The sequence below is a fragment of the Mugil cephalus genome, chromosome 1 (genome assembly GCF_022458985.1).
Source record: "Mugil cephalus isolate CIBA_MC_2020 chromosome 1, CIBA_Mcephalus_1.1, whole genome shotgun sequence".
Taxonomy (NCBI): domain Eukaryota; kingdom Metazoa; phylum Chordata; class Actinopteri; order Mugiliformes; family Mugilidae; genus Mugil; species Mugil cephalus.
In genome coordinates this window covers 16,574,312-16,595,610 of record NC_061770.1, presented here as the reverse complement: position 1 = coordinate 16,595,610, position 21,299 = coordinate 16,574,312, and the positions used below count along the sequence as shown (strand labels likewise).

At 45.3% G+C, this 21,299-nt stretch overlaps 1 protein-coding gene across 4 annotated transcripts in view; it reads left to right on the top strand.

Moving 5' to 3' along the window:
- znf385a (zinc finger protein 385A) overlaps nucleotides 1-20,179 on the top strand; it is a 58,389-nt gene extending 38,210 nt beyond the window's left edge. For all 4 annotated transcript variants that reach the window (XM_047600910.1, XM_047600921.1, XM_047600931.1 and 1 more), the window contains 6 exons: nucleotides 1,420-1,530; nucleotides 6,040-6,214; nucleotides 11,877-12,236; nucleotides 15,729-15,913; nucleotides 16,217-16,309; nucleotides 16,604-20,179. In XM_047600910.1, the coding sequence (XP_047456866.1) occupies nucleotides 1,420-1,530; nucleotides 6,040-6,214; nucleotides 11,877-12,236; nucleotides 15,729-15,913; nucleotides 16,217-16,309; nucleotides 16,604-16,852 (1,173 nt within the window). In that variant the 3' untranslated portion in view covers nucleotides 16,853-20,179. The remainder of the gene's footprint in view (nucleotides 1-1,419; nucleotides 1,531-6,039; nucleotides 6,215-11,876; nucleotides 12,237-15,728; nucleotides 15,914-16,216; nucleotides 16,310-16,603) is intronic.
- Nucleotides 20,180-21,299: the final 1,120 nt, after the last annotated feature.

The window sequence follows — 21,299 nt, the reverse complement described above, 5'->3', positions numbered from 1 at the left end:
AGCAGAGAGTTGTTTTCAGCAGTTTCTGGGGAGAGAAACAGAGGGAGTCATGAACGAGGAGTATGGGAAAGAGAGCCAAATGAGATAAGAATGCGTGATGTGAGGATGTCCGGCCTGGGCCCCTTTCTCTCTCTGTTTGCCTCTCTCTTTGTCTATGCTCTTCTCTCTCATTTTCTTTCTCTATCTGTCCCAATCCATCTTCCTCTCCTCTCAGACGGTATGTTTTTTTTGTATCATCCTGCCTCACAGCTGAATGTCTTGAGTCTTGTTTTTTTTTGACCCTTTTGTTTTTGCCAAGTAATAAGCATTGTGCAAAAAATATATATATATATATAAATGAATAAATATATATATACAGTTGTTTGTGCACGATTTATGAGAATATTCATACACTCCTTGGGCCCATGAGCCATTTGTGGATGAGACCCTGGCTCTGGTGTAAGTTAGCCTAAGGGAAAGCTTGGTGATTAGCCCAATTAAACAGAGTGATGAACCAAACTCATTTCGAATCCAATTTCGGCTCTCCAAACCAACAGGCTTGCATTTAGACTTGGAGGGCGCAGTGGAACATTCCCTCACTTCCTTGTGAATTCAAAACACAAGTCATAACAGCTTTCAGTCCATGATTTGTGTCACTTGTTAGCCTATTTGCGTACATTGCGTGCGTTCATTGTCATGTTTGATGTAGCTGCAGACACGTGCCAGATAATTATCCGCGGTGGAAATCTGCACCAGACACTGGGTCCACACTAATGCTAAGGTAAACTAGCAGCGAATGCTGGATAAATTCAGCTTCAAACACGGATAAACAATTGGAATAGACTCTTTTTAGATCGGTACGGGGACGGCCTTTTGTGTCTGGGACAGTGGGCTTTGCCGCTGATACGCTGAACGGCTGCTAAGTGAGTTAGTTAAATTTATACAAGGTGCTTAGCACCACACAGATGATGGATGTCCCGGCTGAAACAATTAGCACAGTGACCGTTTGATGCTGCAGCCCTCGGGTCAGAACACACAAATGCCTGAGCTTTGGGATACAACAGGTGTCTGGGTTGTAGCAACATACTGTCATCAGTGTTGGTTATTGTTCGCTGAAGAAAACACAGACACGTCATAAACACTGCACAGACCGTGTTAACACTCTAGTCTGTGTACTTTATCCATCCTGCAGACATTTATTTTTAATCTCTTGAGCAGAAAAAAAAAAAAAACTACTCCACAGACTTCTACCATCGGAGCTAGAGGTCACAGTAAATTCTCTCCTTTTATCATTTTGATAGGCTGGCATATCGTAGAGTGCCCAGACTTCAGGAACACACGCCTGCACACAAATCATAGGGCAAAGTATAGCTCTCAGATTTCCTCTCTTCTCTCTCTTATCCCTCTTTTTTTCTGCTCCCCTGTCATTCCCTCTGGCAGATGGACCCAGTGCAGAAAGCTGTGATCAACCACACCTTTGGCGTCCCTCTGGTCAAGACCAAGCGGCCAATCATCTCCTGTAATGTCTGCCAGATCCGCTTCAACTCAGAGGTACAGGAGCATAAACATAAACGCATACACGCCGTCACTCTCTCCACCTCCTTCCTTTCTCACGTGGCATTAAAAATGTTATGTTGTACCTCGCATTTTCCTTTGGAATATGTTGGAGGGCTCTCTGTGATGGTTTGCTCATCCAAAAGCAGATATTGACACTGAAGATGCATTTGTTTGGGCTATGTTTTGGCGACCGCCCTGGAATGTAATTTGTTTTGTGACGGTGTAGCAGAAACAGCCACTGCAGTGCAAAGGGTTTCTGCTGTGGCTGAAAGCAACAAACAGTTTGTTGATTTGTATTATTTTCTCTTTCTCATCAGAGATCAGTTAGTCTGAGGTCATCAACATATGGAAACACGCGGCATTGATGCTGTGAAGCATTGAAATAAAAACCTCATTAAGATTAAACGCAAAATAACTTTGTACAGAACCCTCAATTTGTTTTTAAAAGCATTTTCATCTGTTTGGCCATATGGTGTAGTCAGTCCAAACTCATAATTGGAGTTTAATGGGACGTCATACCCACGGGCAGCTTGCATAGATGAGTGATGACAAATTAACGAAAGCCAAAATCTCGTGGAAGTATTTTCAAAGTGGTGATCCCAAGCTATTCCTAACAAACAGGACGGCGCATGACAACATCCGAGCCAAATATCGTTGGTGTAGTGTATAATTTGGCTGTGATTCTCCCTATTCCGTGGTGCAGACTTCAGGGCCAGGGCGTACATCCATCCACAATACACAACATTAAGGAGTGGGTCAGCGCTATATATACTCCTCAGATCTACAATCATGGTTTCCGTGTGGTCAGGGAGCTGCAGGCCTGTAATCTTGGTACTTCTTGTTGCAGAATTCTCTGTTATATATCTTCACAGGCAACAGGAAACAGTCGGACAGAGATGTTTATACAGTGAAATGCTTTGGGACGCACAGCTGAGCGATTAAATGCTGGCCTCTTCAGTTGACACGTGTCCTGTTGAATTAAGTTTGGACAGCAAACCGGTGTAGGATTTCTTGAAATATTCATTAGGAATGTTCCTTTAATGAAGGCAGCTAACTTGGAAGGACCTAGAGTCATAACTCTGCCTTGTGGTCCAAGAGAGAGTATTTCTAGTTCATGTGCAGAGTGACTCGAGAAATATTGTGCACAGCAGCAGGATATCTGTCAAAAAATTATTTCCCTTCAACTCCCATCCACTGACGTGAACCTGAGAATGATATCTGGCCCTGGCCTGCTCCCCCTGGAGAACAGGGACTCACGGCTGTGCCGTGTGACCGGATTTGCCAGAGAAGACAATTGGTTGCACCATCCACAGTGAAGTCAAGTCAATGCTGAAACGTGAAAACATACAGAATTTAGCCTCCTCGTGCTCATGCATGCTCATTATTTATATGCTCAAACCTGTGAATCATCAGGATAGTGACGAGCAGGACTACCCTAGCTCTCTCTTTCGCTGTCACGCCGCATATACACAAGAAAAACAAACACACTGCAGTGCATCGGCAATGTCAGACCTGCAGCTGTGTATTGTTTGTGCTCTCCTCTTAAACCCGGCTTGAGGATTGTCCTCCCCGCTGCCATCGAACGACTGCCTGCCCACTCTGCTTTCTTTTACATAATGTCAAGTTAGGATGAACATTTCATGTTGGAAATAATACAGTGGGTAAGACTTTGAAAAGTCGGTGCTGCATTGCAGCCTTGTTTTCAGGCTCTGCCCTTGATGTTGACATTCCCTGTCTTTATCTGCCATCTGCAGACTGACTGGGCTGCTTGGGTCAAAGAAAGCAATGGAAGGGCTTAGCATGTAATGTCATGATCATTGCATTTGTCTTCTAAAGATTCAGCTATGCCTTCCTGCTCCCACCCCTCATTGCCCTCATTTCACACATCCCATTTGATCTTTCTATACTGTGCCTCTCTCTTTCTCTGCCCGTCTCCCTCTCGCTCTCTCTCGCTCTCTCTCTCTCAGCAATACCCCCCCACCCACCCTCTTTTTGTGTGTCTCCCTCCTTCATGCTGCATTATTTACAGTGAAAATGCCTAAAATTGCCTGCCACTACTTATTATAAGATGCATTCGTCAAGGGCATGGATTAGCGTCTGGCTCTGACAGCCCCAGTGCATCTCGGGAAAGTGGTAGGAAGGAGACTTGGAGGGGGAAGGACAGGAGAAAAAGATGGGGGGAGGGTTTGCGCCCCCATTGTCCCCGCATTGTGTGGTGAGTGAGGTGCTAAACAGTGGTTCATGCAGAATAACCTTGGTGGCATGCTGCATTACTGACATCACAGGCTCTGTGGCGCTGCATTGACCAACGTCACAGCTGCTGCAGCAGAAGGAGGCAGATATGAATCTCTTATTTCCCTCTGCTCTGCACTGTTTTAACCCCTTTCATTCTGATGTTTTCTTTTTTTTTTTTTGTTCTCCAGCGGTAGAGTGGCTGTGTTTCAACGAGACAGCTTTCCCCTCAGAATGATAATCACCCTATGAAGTCATTTGTTCAGTTCAAACCCCCTGCATAATACAGCAAAGGCATCACAGTCTGACGCGGTGCAGCCTGTCCTCTTTCTCAGATTGTGGACTCTTTCATGTCGTTCCCAATTCGCGGTGCAGCTCTTTACATCACCTTCTTGAAGTTCCTGGGCTTTGCACCGTGTCTGCTTCATTCCCTTTCACTCCTCTCCATCCGCCCCGACACTCAGCTACTTGGCTGTTGATCCCTTCGGCTTGGTGGGAGAAGTCAAAGCTTCGGTAGCTGCATTGCCATGCACCGCCATATGTACCTTTCTATCTCGCAGCATTCCATCCCTCATCTCAGGGATCACTAGTCTTTCAGCAGCCCCTTCTCCCCACCCCTCTTCCCCCGCACCTCTCTCCACCTTGATGCGCAGGCTTTGCTGGAGCAGCTCTTTAAGCCCCCTTTGACTAGGTGCAGTTGCAGCCCGGCATGTCATCGTGATTTACAGGAAACATGCGATCTAATAGAGATTTTGCACCATCAGATAAACTGAGCTCAGTTACTTCATTACTCGTTACCCCTACCTCCACACAGTGTAGCGTTGTGGGGCGTCCTAAATGTCAGTCCTCCGAGCCCTTCGGCACCTATGGCAGCTGTCAGCTGCTCGTCAAAGTGTCTCTCTGGGACCCAACCGTAATCCAGCCACTTAATAAACCTCATTGACCATTTGATGTAGTTATTTGACCACCGACACAGGACATGTCATGGCACATCGGCTCACTGGTGCAGAGGCAATTGAAATGTGTCTATCAGCTATGATCTTGTTTTCTTTTTTTCTAGAGGGATGTACATACTGCAAAGACAGAATGAAAAAACAGAGTTGCATATTTCTCCTGCCGCTCCCACTGCTGTGCACGTGCGGGTGAACTGATGTTTGCTTACTCTTTCATGGTCACCACGCTGCGAAGCCAGACTTCTGGCGACGGCTCAGTATAGCAACCGAGCACCTCATCCGCCATGTTGTCACTGACTCGCATACCTCCGTGCAGACAGATGCAGAGGCTGGAGACAGACTCCCCTGATGTCCCAGTAGTCTCCAGATAGATGACTCACTGTTATTTACTCTCTGAACAAACACATTAGCTAGTAGCTATGCTTTCATCAGGAGATTAGCCACACTAGCTACGGCAGGATTATCTTCAGTGCCTGAAAACCTCCAGACACAAATATCCCCATTTTATCTTTACTGTGAGGTATTAGAGACATGGATTTTGCCGCTTCCTAGCATGTATATTTAGATTTTGACCACTTTACAGGCAAGGAATTACGCTGAATATTGTGCAAGAGCTCGGCCCTATCCAGGCAGCAGCTGTATTTATGTTATAGGAACCTAGATTAGTCCAGCTTCACGTTGATAGTGTGTATACTATAATAAAGTCTGTGTGTTCTAGGAGGAAGGGTAGTGTTGGGAGTCGACTAATGGGGCCTTCAGGCAGATGTGACATCCCACTGACCCCAGGTTCAACTCCCCTTGGCATGTCTGTCACAATGGCTGCAGTAATGGAAGCTGGAGCCAAGTGCTGTCAGAGTGTATGTGTGGCGTGAGGTTTAAGCTGCAGAGGATGTATGTCGAAACTATGAGCCCAGCAGTTATGTCCTATGGAGACAAGCCGATGATCCCCAAACAGATGCACTGTCTGAGTGTAGTCAGTCACAACGTATCGTTATTTTGAAAACTTGACGGGCAGATAATTAAGGGACAGGGGGGAGTAGTCTAGTCTTTGTCTCACATGTCCACATGTCCACAACCCTGCCTCGTTGCATCCTTTTCGTTATCTGACTTGTAATCCATCTATCCACTGTAAACCCGCCTGCTGTCCGTCAAGACTCCAGTCCCCAGAGCATATTGAATAACATGCTATCATGATGACGAGCATGCATGTGCGAGCGTTACGTGATTCTAAGCCAACCTGTTGTCTGCTTTATTTTTGCAATTGTGTTTAATTGCAACATAAACCGTTTCTTTTTTCCTTCTCCGTGTCCTCCTTTAGAGTCAGGCAGAAGCCCACTACAAAGGGAACCGGCATGCCAGGAGAGTCAAAGGCATTGAGACATCTAAGAGTCGTCCTCAGGAGGGGGAAAAGCCTCAACCTCTGCCCCCCACCTCCTCTCCATCTCCGCCTGGAGCCCCCGGCACTGCCTCAGACAGTGAGCCCAGCAAAGCGGGTGAGACAACAGAAAAATGCTTACCGGGAGCACAAACAGGGAAAATGAGCCTGTGTGCATCTTGTTGTAGAAACAAACATTTTAATCCATGCAGGATATTTAGAGGCTTATGTTTTTTTCTAGAAAATGAAAGAGAAAATATGCAAGAATGACAAAGGCATCTAAGCGCAGTGTGTTGAAGTTCTTGCGAGTGTCTCGGCTCCGTGCGTGGTTGGATTTGGCTCCGGCATATCTTATGACCGACAACACAAACTGCATACGTTTGTAATGACAGTACTGCTCGTTATGTGGGGAAAATGAAAAGTAAATTCAGATGGATAAAGGGAGACAGCTGCCAAATCCCAGGACTGTGGGGAGTCTAATAAATAAGTCACATGAATCATAATGAAGCTTCAATTTTACTGAAATGCAGACTACTTAATGCTACCGAAAGTGGGACACAGTTTAGGCGACATGTTCCCTTTTCCTTTTGCTGCCCTGGACACATTAAAATACATTACTGAATTAAAAGGCGCCTTAACTTCAAAGCAGTTTGTCAGTCTGAAAGTAGCTGCAGTTTGCTGGAAAATGTTTGATGAAAATTGCCTTTGATCACGTGACTGAAGGGGAAGTAAGCTGATAGAAAATCTGATGCCATTTCCCAACGAGGTAAATAAATCCAAAGTTTATTTTTGAATTAAAGTCCTATGCGTCCTCTTGACCCAAAATAGTGCATGTACATTATGTAACAGCACAGAGGGAAGTACATTCGCTAACGTGGAAGCAAGACATGGGGCCTCCGAATGACAGCATGATCGAAGTCACAGCATTCGGCGCAGACACACTTTCTTTCCGCTGAGCAATGTAAAACTGCTTTGCCGTTCATTAATTTAGACTTCGAGCAGGTGAGTTGGCGTGAAACGCGAAATAGCAACATGGCAGTTTCTTGGCATCTTTTCAAGGAACCCCGCTGTGGTGTGTGCAGATTCCAGAGTCAGCTACTGGGAGGCACCACATCATTTGCCACAGAATCAAAATAGACCGCACTGCGTGAGCTCCAACGTTGTGGTAATGAGTGCTAAGACTGATTGAGAAAGATAAAAATGACACCCCCGAGGAGGAGTCTGAGTGACTGGAACCTAAGCCAGCTTCTTAAAGGACAGAGGTAGCAGCTGATCTGACTTTAATAAAAAAGTAATTGACTGTTGGCGGATTCATTTATTACTTGGTAATGTTACATGATCAAAGCATTTAAGCTTCTCCCTGTTGTCTCAGTCTTAATTCATCTCTCCCCGTCGGGCTCATCTTCGTATTTCGAGCTATAATTCTATAAGGCCGGGTACTGTGTGCCCTTCTCCTTCCTCCTCCCAGCATTTTCCATTCCCTCAGTGACCCCGCTCTGTCATTGGATCAAACACCAGGCAATGAATAGACCGGCCGTGTTTTAGTGACATTTACAAAGGTTTCTGTAGCTGACTGTTTACCAGACATTTCCCCCTTATTGATGGGAGGACACAGTGCAAACACTATGAATGAAAAGATGAAACTGGGATCCAATAAAGGGCAAAATGCAGCCAAGCAGAGCACATTTCTCTCCTTTCTATCCATTTAAACAGCTCTTAGGTTTTACTACAATTATCAAGAGAAGCGAGTGGGCTCGTCCTTTTTCGTCTCTTCCCTCAAGAGAAAGAGATCAACCCCCCGACCAACCCCCAGTAGTGAGACTTCCTCTGGTGAAGTCCAAGAGCACGAGGAGCCAAAACAAACCGGCCATGATTGCGATCTGAAAGTAGCAACATGTGAAAGAATGCCTTTTTCCATCCAAGCCCCTTTCTCGTGACCCCGGAACCCCGTCTCTTCCTGATTGTGCTGCATGCGTCTCTGCTTGTGATTGTGAGTGTGTGTCCTCCTCAGTGTGGTCCCCTGGTCCATGGAAGGGGGGTACAGATCTCTGGGAGGCTGAGCAGCTGCATGTCGTCCCAACTGGGACAGCAGCGTCTCTGGGACAGATACTACGGCTTGGGCTGCACACACTTGTACACATACTTACACAAACAAACTGGACCGGCCAATGCAAGCACACATAGAAGCATGAGGAGATCATTTCCCACAGTGCAAATCTCTTAGAATATAAAGCAGCATTTGTTTTTGTTGTTGAGTGTTTTTTCCTGTAAATGGACTAATTGTTATTATTGGACTTTTTATGCACTACCACGGTCCTCTGAGAATTTTGGATAAGATATATTGTAGCAGCCCGCTTCATCATTGGTGTTATGACCTTCACTTTCATATGACATAATTTCTCATCAACATGTCAGATGCAGTCAGCAGTGATGGCCATAAACAGAGACCTTGCTGAGGGCTAACACAGTGAAAGGTTATGGCATAATGTTTGAACGCTGTTGCTCCTCCAACCCAACGACTCTCATAGCAGGTCACGAGTTTTATAGCCCCTCAGAGGAGTTGTGGTTTGCCTTGCCCCCAAAGAGGAGGCCCTTGGCTTTTGGGGATTTGGAATGGTGAGCCGAGGGTTTGGCTGGGCCCTGTGGGCGATGGAGAGGCAGCTGTTACACTGGAGAGGAGCTCTGCTCTGCTCTCCCCTCCCCTCCTTCCCTTCCTCTTTATCCCTCTGCTGTGTGACACTCCCACTCTAATGAAGGGCCCAGTTAAAACCACCGTGGCATTATAGCACTCTTTAGAACACACACACACACTCCCAGTCACAGACGAGCACACACACCCAAGGTCAATTAAATAGATGACTTTCATGCAGGGGCTCGTGTTGCACGGCCATGAGGTGACTGTAGTATTGGGTTACACGCCGCCGACGTACTGCTCATACTCTGTCTCGTTGTTGTTTGCCTGGATTTTCATGAAATTTGCCTTTTTTCTTTTTTTTTGGCTCTATTTGATAAAATCTAGCTGAAATAGCAGTACCTGATAAACATCATTTGCATGCCCAGGCATGTGCGTGTCAGTCAGGGTTTGGACGAGGGCCAGACTGAGAAAAGGCACCCGAATGCATTATGAATGTGGCTGTGCTCTTGTGAGGCCGGCATTGGGTTTCGTAGCTCGTTAATCATTGAGATTGGGCACGGTTGCTGCACCAGTGGCAGACGGTGTCATCCTCAAGCTGCCGTTCTCACACCCAGTCACCAGCACAGTCCTGTGGTAAAGCTCCTGGAATTTTTACTTGGTCATGAGGATGATGACTTGTAACCCAAAACATTGAAATCAGTTTACTTTGCTTTAAATAGCACCGGTTTTATTTGACAGTTTAATGTAAGCAAAGGGTATGCGCTGTGTAATATCCCAACCCCATGCAGGCATCATTACAGCAGTTACTTTCTTATACCGCTCTCATCTTTATCTTTTATAGAGCAACAAAGCTCTTTGTTTGGTTTCAAGTCCTGCAGGATCACTTACATCACATGTACAACTATGAGCGTTTGCTTGCATAGGCACTCCTTAATATACCATCTTCCACTATATCTCACAATGGATTCACACTTAATGAACAGAGATGGACTCTGTATTAAATCCCACAGCTTTGTCAACAAAACCTTTCCCCGCAGACAACATCCGATACTCGCCTGTAATTTCCTGAAGTGGATTAAAGCGGTGCAGATATGCTAGGCTAAAGTGTAAAGCATCTGGACTGCGTTAGCGCTCTCTGCTGACCTATCCCCATGAATAATACCTTCTTCTGTTGGACTGAAGGGTCAGCAGGCAGAGAGGAACGGCTCACTGCCTCCTCAATGTTTAATTAGACTTACCGAATATCCTCAGTTTTGGAGGGAATCAGGTGACAGTGGGATTCTCGGGGGCAAGAATTTTTTTGTCTCTTCTACTGTCTCTTCTGCTCAGAGAGAGGTCCTAGTGTGGAATGAATCTTTCATGCTTTTCGTTTCACTCAAGAAATATGACGAGAAAAAAGTACTCGGTGTGAAATCTGTGATTTTGAGGTGCTGAGACCCGGAGGGTTAACCTTAAACCGAGCGCGTTGAAAGGAGGATAAGAGAGAGCGGTGCAGTCGGAGGTGAAACGGTGACTGGATGTTGGTTCGGTGTGGCCCACCTCCAGGCCACGATGGATCACGAAATCCCTCATTACTATTTGGCCAGCCCTCTCTATTCTTTCCCAGTGGATTTGAACTCAAACCATGTGTTGCGAATTTTGTGGATTCAGGGCTCGTTCGTCTGCATTGTAAAGATGTCACGAAAAAGTGTACGATGCGTGCCTGCCTGCGTGTGTGTGTAAAGTTCATCAACGACACTAGACAAAAACGCTTTTCTGTCTGTCTGCACTTGCAGGTACAAGCTTTGTACTCAACTAAACCTGCTCAGTCGTATCAAACAGGCATATAATGAGCCGTAAACCTCTCCAAAGACCACATGCCATCAAACAGCGCTTTGATCCGGGGGCCTCTTTATGGACTTCACAGTGGCATGTAGAGTTAAAATAAGAAATATTCTTTCCCCCCCCCCTTTTTTAACAAAACATCTGTTTGACAAATGCTTTGTGCGGCACGCAGTTCAACAGCTGGAAACTTCCAATATGGAAAGACAAGGAATTCTGATCTTGGAAAGTAGTGGAATGGAAAGCACTCACTATGGCATCTTCATCCGAGATGATGCAATGGAGTCGCATGGAGACCAAAATACACACACTGTCATACTGTATAGTCACTTAAGACTCGGAGTGGAGCGAAAGCATAAATAAACATGCGACGAAATAACAATGCACGTGGTAATCTTTAAATGGAAATTAAGCTCTGAAGTCAATATTTGTTTTCTCCCAGAAATACTGCATCCCTTTAATGCCATAATCCACTGAGGCTTTTCTGCTGACTAGCTTTGACGCTACATCCTGCAGAGTTTGAAGAAAGGCCTCCCAGTTGCTGGTGATGGTGGGGGGAGTTCAGAATACCCCACCCACATTTGGGGGGCTTCTCTTCAGCCAACCCTGGCTGCTTAGCGGATGCCGATGCCGTTGCGTGTGGGAGTGTCTGACTGGAAACATCTGTCTGGCAACGTATATATAAACATGTTCTGTGATGAAAACAGAACGCGCGGCCTTAAAATACACAGCGTGTTTTCAGACGTATGCAACATTAAGAATTCGGATGAAACCGACTACATTTTCTTTGGACTTCACGCGTGTGTCCGAGCAAAAAGAGCCACCGCTGCTTCAACCGCGGCCAAAAACAACAGGTGTGTGAGAAAGACACACAAGCCGAGCTGTCTGTTTCCTGTCTTTCCCCCTTCAGAATCAGTTCAACAAGGGGAAACCACATCAGAGAAAGGATGGCTGGAAAACTTCAAAAAGACTAGAAACATATTAAACGCGCGCCTCGATACACATGGGTCATACGTCTTCTGCCTCGACGTAAATTAAAAGGGGCTTTTTAACCAATTATGACACACAGTATAGGCAGTAAAAAGCGCTTCTGGATGCGAGCGCTTTATGTCGGTTTGTCTGATCTAAAGAGCAGACTATGTGGTCCATATTCAACCGGGAGTGGCGAGCAATGTGGTTAGACGCGTCACAGTTTCATTTAAGGCATATTTACTAAACCGTTTTGTGAGTTTTTGTGCGTACTGTAAAAAACTCATTAAAGAAAGAAAAAAAATTTTAACATTTATTTTTGCTTCTTTCTTTGTCTCCCTCTTTGTTTTCGTAGATGAAACACGGCCTCTGTCACAGTTAAACGGGCCCATACTGGCCCCGGGACCGCTCCCCCCTCTTCCGACCCCACCTACCCCACCCATGGACTCCCCCATGCCCTCGGTGTGCCCTCTCCTTCCCACCCCGACTCCACCCCTGATTGCACCGACCTCCTCTTCCCCAGGCTGCGGCAGTGGCAGCGTCACCTCAGAGCAGCCGGGATCCGGCCCCCCGGTTTCGGGAGCTGTTGGCACCCCGGCCTCCACCAGCCCCTCCAACCCAGAGACAGAGGAGGACAAGGCCAAGAAGCTGCTCTACTGCTCACTGTGCAAGGTGGCTGTCAACTCCTTATCACAGCTGGAGGCCCACAACAAAGGTGGGTAATCTGTGAGCTCTGATACGCTGAGAGCGCTGCACGGAAAATCAAATCGTTTGCAACTGACCATGACTTTATTACCCACGGATCTTGCGGTGGTGAAGAAAGAGTTTCTGGAAATTTCCCTCGCATTTTTTTTTTTTTTCAGCTGGATTCCTCTCTGTTTACTCAAACCACACTGTTGTTGGAAACAAAGTGTTTCACATCCTGTGTGTTAGAGGAATTCTGCCAACAAAGACACATGCAGACACTAAAAGTGTTGGTATTACTATCTAAATGAGGAGGAAAATTGACCAAAAGTACATAACATTTGCGTATTTGTCGATGATGTCAAGACAAAGACAGAAGAAAACAAGTTAGTTGAAAAGTATATATGGGGCAAGATGTTTATTGAAACCCCAGTCCACAACTTTAAGCACTGTAAAAACAGAAATTGTTAAATAGCTTAAATAAAAACATAAAAACAGAATACAGCAACATACATAATGCAGCATATTGTCACATTAACTAGCTATGAAACAGCACTCGCTCTCAAACCGTTCAAGTTATTTATAACTCGTGTCCCACTAATTATTGCATTGTCCTTTCTGAATACAAAAGGAGCTGAGTGGATTTGTTTATCATCTTATTCCTTGCAGTTGCACGTAAATTATAAAACAATACATGCTTGTGTGTGGACCAAATTCAGTGTCGCGCTCCCATCTCCCCACTTTGGTTAGGAAAAATACCCTCGTAAGGGTCTCGGGTTGAATCTGACTCAGTAGATCGTGCTAATACAGATCAGCAGATAAATGATCTGTTTGACACTGACATGACTGGCCTCTGCAGCCGAGCGCTGCTCTCCTGCTTTCATGCGCTTTGTCAAGGTGCCTCACCTGTGCGTTTGTTGATTTAACCCACACCCCCGGCCCACTTTCTTCTCTCGCATGAGGCACAATTATTTAAAAGAAAACTCTCCCCCACTCAGAGATTCGGGATTTGTCTTATCATCCGCAGCATGCGGCATGAAAAATGTTCTCCGTGCCCTGGAGCTTTCCATTTGAAAAAGAATTTGCATAGGAGGACGGTTAAGACTTGTAACCACCGCATGAGGGATTTATGCAAGGAAATAAAAGAAGAATGGCCTTTTATGTGGGTGACAACAGTACTGGTTGAAACGTCAGACAGCTACCACATATTACAGCACTCTTGCCATTTGTTACAGCCTCCCCCGAGGCGCCCACTGACTTGGTGCTGCGTTTTCTGTCCCACCAACTTAGATTATGGAGGTCCTCTGTCTCAGAGGACAGCTGAATCTGCTGGACTTGCTTTCTGTTTGTTTCTGCATTCGCGTGGATGCTGCTTAGACATGTATTAGGCCCATGTCCATAACTGTTTTGGAGGCACAATATTAGGAAGAGGGTCATAATGTTATGCCCCTTGCTCATACGTAATCTGCATGGTACATAAAGAAATGTAAAGATAGAGCCACAAGGAACAATAAATTACTCCACAGTACTGTAAGTTGAGCTGCAGACAGCTAACCCAGACATGAACACCGCCAACAAATACTTCTTAATGCATAAATCAATCATTGTGGCTACATTAACATCTGTAAGGCCTTTAGAATTCACACTTTTACTCATCATTCTTGCAATAGCAGGCCAATAAATATTTGTTGCATCTGCCCACCAGCCCACTGTTTACTATGCACATACATGTGTAAATATGTAAGAAAGATCAAACAAAGTATATTACACCTCCTAAATGTGAACCAGAGCCACTGTCACCGTTGGCTGTGATGTTCAACCCCTGGATGACAGCTGAAAATCTATCAGGGAAGCAATCTGGAAGCAATCACTCTCACTCATTCTCAAAATACAAACTGTTCATGTTAGCAGGGTTCAAAAATAAAAGCATGTGTCTCGCAGACACCGAGACATGAAAACAGCGTGCGTGGCACAACGAACCACGGAGAAGTCAGAAAAAGATTCGGATGTAATATCTCTGCAACATTTACGCTTTTAACAGTTTCCCTGTCGGAGCCTTTTGACTGGTTTCGTGTCATTGTCTACTCGTGTTTTGGTTTACACGATGACTGAACTTCACAAAGACAAAAAGTCCACTGGGCCAGCCATTGTCAGACCGAAATAGAACAAAGGCAAAAAGCAGACACCCACATTTCTGGCCATGAGCAAAACCTGTCATTCTAGACCCTTTCTCCCCAGTGAAGCCCACAGCCCTTACCCAGACCATATGACTTATCCCTCCTCTGTAACCTTAACTCTGTTCAAAGGGATTTCAGAGAGTGCCCCAAATTCATATCTGAGAATCAGAGCTGGTGACATAAGATGCTTTTCTTTGCTGAGAGCGTCTAGAGAGCCACAACACTTAAATGGGGTGGGAGCAGAGGGGCGAGAACAAAGCCAAGAACAAAATGTGTGTTTATTCAGTGAGAAACTATGCAGGGACATTCTTAATATGCAATATACAAGACATTTTTCAAATTAAGAATATATACAGTAGAAAGCACAACACATTGATTTTTTTTAGGGTTATAATCACAAACCTTTGGATTGGATGTGTTATTTCTTGGTATGTCCAAGTTTTTATATTGGTTTGTGCCTGTGTGTGCTGTGTCTGTGTTACACACACATCTGTAATGAAACATGCCCCACTATTTAATCACTCTGCAGTATATTAATGGCTGGCAGCACGACATGATCATGATGTCTGTGCAGCGTGAACCTCATTAAGAATCACATCGCTCCTAACGAAGTTGGTGCTTTTTTAAGAGCCTGTAAAATTGCATCACTTTAAATAGAGAAACAGCTGAAAGTGTGGTGTCATGCTCTTGTGCCTGGCAAATATCTGATCCGTCCTAAGCCCGGACAAAACCTGCACATCACAATAACATGCCCTTAAATTTTCCAAACGTTGACATTTATGGTCTAAATTATTGATTGTGCGAGTGAGGGTTCAGTGAGCCAGCATCATCATTGATATTGGCACGTGTGGAGGTTGTAATGTAGTGCAGTACACACTGTACAGACCTTTCCTACCCACCCTGCTGCATTAAATATTATCAATCATCCATTATAATGTTAACATTAGTGAGGACTTTGAGTTCACCTTCAAGTTCTCTGACTGCACAGCTGTCTCGCTGCTGCCCTCTTGTGGCGAAATGTTGGCTCTACAACTCCATTACATAGCAATATGTTGTGCATATGTTATTTATTGGAGAATCAAGCCTGTGCTGCATATTCTTTTCTGCCGTGCTCAGACATTTGTCACTGTCATTGTTTCTCCAGCTGTAATTTGAGCAACAGAGAAAGGCTGTCCAATCTCATTTGGCTTCAGACAGGTCGAAGCGGTATGACTCATGGGCTAAAAATAGAATTTGATCTCCGCTGTATTATTTCATTCTATCAGCCTCTAAATGTGCTATTTCTCCTTGGTTAATATTATTGCTGACTTATGTTTTTTGGCACGTGTGTGTGTGTCTGCACGCAGGTACTAAACACAAAACTATCCTGGAAGCACGGAGCGGGCTGGGCCCTATCAAGGCATATCCTCGCCTGGGCCCCAAGCCCAGTGGAGAGCAGGGAGGGGGTCCGGTGGACCCCAACACTCAGGAACGAACCTTCCACTGTGAGATCTGCAATGTGCGGGTCAACTCTGAATTGCAACTCAAACAGGTAGGAGGAAGAAGATTTTGTAATGATTTCAATAATCGAAAATATTACAGATCAACTGGGTTTGATTGGTGTAAAATAACATGTCATGATACACAGCACAACCAGATCTAGAAACAAGTAATATGAAAGTAATAATTAGAGGGTCTTTCTTATTATGTCATATCATTTAAATGCATTTTTTTCCCCCCATGCTGTTGTGTTTTGTCCAGTCAGTGTCAACGTTCAAAGTGGTCTTATATGGTGAGAGATATGGTGTTTGAGAGACAACATAGAAGCATATGTTCCTGTGGTCTTTCGTTTCAGCACATATCAAGTCGAAGGCACCGGGACGGCATGGCCGGGAAGCCTAACCCTCTGCTCAGCCGACACAAGAAGCACAGGGGAGCTGATCTGACGGTAACCTTTCACTGCGCCTGAATTCTGGCTCTGCGACACAGGCAGAGAACCTAAGCTGCGCAGATCAGATAGACAGAGATACTTGAGAACACGAGGTCTGCAAAGCGGCTAGAGCATGTTGATTTGATCCGAAGACTGTCAATTTTTCTGAGCTCAGCATAATGACAGATCAAAAGAGTCTGGAGAGGAAGTCTGAATCTGTTTCCTTTGCATGTGTTGACGCTCTGGAACTAATAACCGTCACTCTTCTCTCTCTCTCTCTCTCTCTTGTCCTGCTCTCCGTTCCGTTTTTAGTCTTCTTTGACCTTCTCCAAGGATCTCACCAAAGCTTTGGGCGCAGGCCTCTTGCCCAGCCCCCTGGCTGTTGCCGCAGCAATGGCCGCTGCAGCATCCTCGAACCAGCTGGCCCTCCGCGCAGCTGCTCCCGCGCCTCACCCACACCATCACCTCTTGCAAGGCCCACATCTCAGCCACGCCATCCTGAGACCGGCCCCGGGGCCCATCCGCACCACCCATGGTCCGATCCTCTTCTCTCCTTACTGACACATCACCCTCTGACTTCTGCCAGTCAGGAACGTCATCTCCAAAAGCACACTGTGAAACTACAAACAAGATCAACAAACAGCAATTGACAGAGGGGGAAAAAAAAACTACAATCATTAAAGTATTTGACTGGGACAATAGCAAGGGAACGGAACAGTGGAACAGGAGTACAAGTCTATCCTTTTCCCTTTACCTGAAACTCTCCACTCACTCTCCTTCCATTTCAAAAGACTCCTGAGTGATCTGCAGACGTGAGTGATAGGAGAGACATTCATTATGCATCGAACTCCCTTGTACATTTGTCACCTCCCCTGGTCCCTCCCTTGCACTGTGGCCCCCTCATGGCCGCCCAAATAGCAACAAAAGAAACACACGCAGACCTTTCTAGAAACATCAAACCACACGTAGTGTTACATAACTATTCTGGGCCCGGGTTGGTTTTCTCCCGTCATCACCGCTCAGCGTGTTCTTCTCATCCTATGCACCTCAGAAACTAAGACAATAATGTTATGTCAGTAGGGTAGCTGCTTCCATCGATCTTTGCTGTGTGCGCCGCGTGTAGCTGTGGCGGCCTCCACGGTACTGTACATGTCCTGCTCCGCGCCGGAGGCTCAGCAGCTTCTTCAATTTATGACACTTAGGCCCTCGCTAGATACAACATGACTTCGGCTGACAGGCAGGTGGTAGCCACATCTGAACATGTCCGCGGGTTTCGGGGAGGGGAGGGGAGGGGAGCGTGGGAGGGAGGGATGGGAAGGGTGGGGGTTGGAAGAGCAGAAAAGTGACTGTGGGGGATTGCGCTCCGCTGTCATTTCCTGATAGGGTGAGGTGAGAGGAGGCCTGGCATGGGTCAGTGGATGGATCGACCCCGGGCAGCATGCAGGCACACACAAGCCCGAACAAATCTGTGTTTAAAATAGATTGTACCAACAAAACCTGCTTTGGGGCACATCTGCCAACTTCCATAACAGTCAGAGAGGAGCCTCACCAAAGGAGAGAGGGAATAGGAGGAGTAGCAGAAGTTGCACATTGGTACATACTGTACCGCTGTGATAAGTACATAATTATAACCTTGGCTTGAATTGCCTTTTATTTAAGGGATCTTTTGTGTACAGTAATAAAAAATATATATATGGTACTAGTGAGAGCATAGGTTATATAAGACGAGACTTAAGTTCAGATTTTCAGAAAGGTCAATGACGTCCTCACATCTCCCAGGTCTTCACTCAGAGGCGGATCCTTTGTGTTGGTTTTCATGTGCGACTTAGCTGTGACCCTGTGTACCGCTGTGTTTATGTCGTTTGTGCATGCACCCTCGCAATAAGGTCCACCAGGGACAAACTTCTGCATCACTGGGTTGACCTCTACGATTCCTGCCTCGTCCTCCTCCTCCTCCTCCTCCTCTTTACCCACCCGACATCCAAAGGTTCTAAAAGAGTCTAAAAGACACATCGACAATGAAAAACATATTACTGAAGGGGAACAAATTAAATAGAGGAAGAGGAAAGCCAAATACATACTTGGATAAGTGATCTTGAGCTGGGGTGACAACCAAGCCGGAAGCCTAGGGAAGCCGCCTGGAGCGGGAGCCAAGACATCCAGCCCCAAGGCATCTATTGATACTTCCTGTCTTACAACTGAAAGCCATGAAACACACCATGATTTGTTTTCTTTTACAAAGACTGGTGAGCACTTTGATTATTAGTATTCTTCTTATTATTATTGGTTTGGACTTATATCACACATAAAAAAAAGAGTAAAATGGAAAACTTAACAAAAATATTTTTCTAGGTAGCAAATGTCAATAACTTCATCCATAAAGGGAAAGGAAAAAGAAAATGGGTTGGATGGATAGTGTTTTATTTATATGAGTGATCCAGACTGACGGATGAACAGGCAGAACAACAATTGGGAGCCACAAACGCTGGCCAGACAGCAGCAGACCTAAACAGCTGGAAACTGACACCCTATTCTGAACGAGATGTACACTGTGCCCTTTCATTGAGAAGCAATGAGCTCTAATGTCTTACCTTTGTCTGAATATTGCAATGCAATGAGCAAATTTTATCAGAGTGACTTGTTATCATTGTGACATGTTGTGACATGTTGTCCGGAGTCATAAGTGTAAACTGGGAGCATGCCAGCTGACTTCACTCCACCAGGAGTGCACGTTCTGTGGTGGGGGTGGGGGCGGGGGTTGGGGGGGTCAGACAGGGCCGGCGAGGGACGGCGAGGGGACGGCGGTGTAGCTGGGGGCAGGGACCGACCCTTCATATTAAAGGGCCTTTTTACTATGGCAAATCTCTGCTTGGGGAACAGGGTACAACACCAGGTATCAAGGGATTAAAGCTAGATCTGTTCAACAGGCCTTTTTTTTTTTATTACTATTATTATTATTATTATTTGGACTTGCTGAGTTGCGTTATTTTATTTCTGTGTGTGAGAAATGTGTCTAAGTGAAAATCCTGGGGAACATTATCCATGCCATCACTTAAAGAAGAAGCTGGCTTGGTGTCAGTTTCCACCATTGTGCTCTTTTTTTCGTCGCTGAACGTGATCTTCGAGTTCATTTCGTGAGTGAGGTACTATTCCAGGATTTGTGCTCTCCTTCCTGTTGGTGTGTGTACCATATGTATTTTAGTGTGTGCTGGGACCTGCTCTCTCCCCACTTCCCACCAATCAGAGACAGAGGCAACCTGGAGCTACAAAGTGGCCTAGCACAGTAATGGAGATGAAAAAAAGAAGAAAAAAAATAAAAACCTGCTCATGTTGTGAATCATCCTGGATTCTGTCAGAGACTTGATGGATAACGCAGCCTAGTCAAAGTATTGCAGTGTTGTCCCTGGTAGGTGAGTCAAGCGACGCCGCTGACATGTTCATATTGTCCTTGATATGTTCATAAAGTGGTAACTCCCAGAGAGTCATCCTCATCGTTCACATTTGGGAAATAAATGTTAGATTCCTATTGTCTGGGCAGGTATTTCATGTTAGCTGTGTTTAGGCTACTAGCCTTAGCCTTATTCTGCCCCAGTCTCTCTCGGAGCAGAGACAGAGAGGCTGTGGTGTGATTTTGTCTTGCCAATAAAGTTATTTTTGAATTTCATTATCGGAGGGGACAAAGAGTTTGTATGGCGAATTGTAGCAATACCTGACTCATTCTGGCTACTCTTGTTTATTGCAATAAGAAAACTGAAACAATAAATGTGTATGTGAGTAAAACATTATAAATGTAATTTAAATGAAAAAGAAACTTTATGGTAAATACTATTGGTATCAAGAGAAACCATGGTGGAAAAAAAGTAAATGTCAATAAATCATTAAATCATACCATCTGCTGAGTTTTTATGGATCGATCTCGGTGCCTTCTGTAACTCTCAAACCGTCACACAGGATCTCACAAATACAGCGTGTCCGCTCGCTCCAAACAAACTGCTGTGATTTGGGGTAAACTGCAACTAAACCGCTGACATATCTGATCGAATAATACCAATGATCTGGTAAGAAAAACAAAAAAACAACTTGTCTTGTGACCCCTCTGCAACGTCACAAGACATTTCCAAGAGGTCACAAGATCCTCATCAAAAAAAGACAAAATGTTTCTGCTGTTCAGATTTTTGCCTTTTACATGTTCTTGCCAGTTCCACACCTGAAAACATGCACAGCTTTTAGCCGAGAGCAGAGAGTGAGAATTGAAAGTGTAATCACATGCAGAAAAGAAATTCTTCTATGCAATCTTTACACCTGGAGGTCATAGTGGTGGTGAAGCATGTATATTTTTTCTGAGCCTATTACAACAGTACGGCTTTGCAGTATGACTGCAACCAAGGCCTGTCACCCAGTAAAGACAACTGATCAACGTCAGCAGCTTAAATCCCATAACAAGCGACAATATAAAGATATTTCTCTTTCAGAACCACAGCAGTTGCTAAATGGTAAGTTTCAAGCTTCCAGAAATATTCCCCCACCGTGAAGAGAACATTATAAGCATTAAAAAGAGAAGAATTCAGGGCAGAGCGGTCGTTCCTTACTGAATGCTACAAGCATTTTCTCCTCGGCGTATTTTGGGGGAAAACTTAGTGCGCCATTCATCTGAGTTCAGGCATTGCTAAATACCCTTTGCCAGGAGCAGATTCAGTCAGAAGGAGGAGGGGGGCAGCTGACTGGTGCCGCATTGTACTGTCTGATGAAGGGCAGCTTTGTACCAGAGAGTTGCAGATTCCCTGTAATAAACAGCCTTCATGTTGTTCCCTCCCAGGACGTTTTTCATGCATTCCTAAACGGAGAGACAACCTAGCCGTGTCTTGTACTAGTGCACGATTTAACCACTAGATGGTCCTGCTGTGATGACTGTAGCGAGTCCGCTTGAGCGGTGCAGTCTGGTGGAAAAGAGACGAGTTTTCTGCAAAAAGCAGAAGCACTCGAACGCGGTTACGTGTCCAGCTTGAGC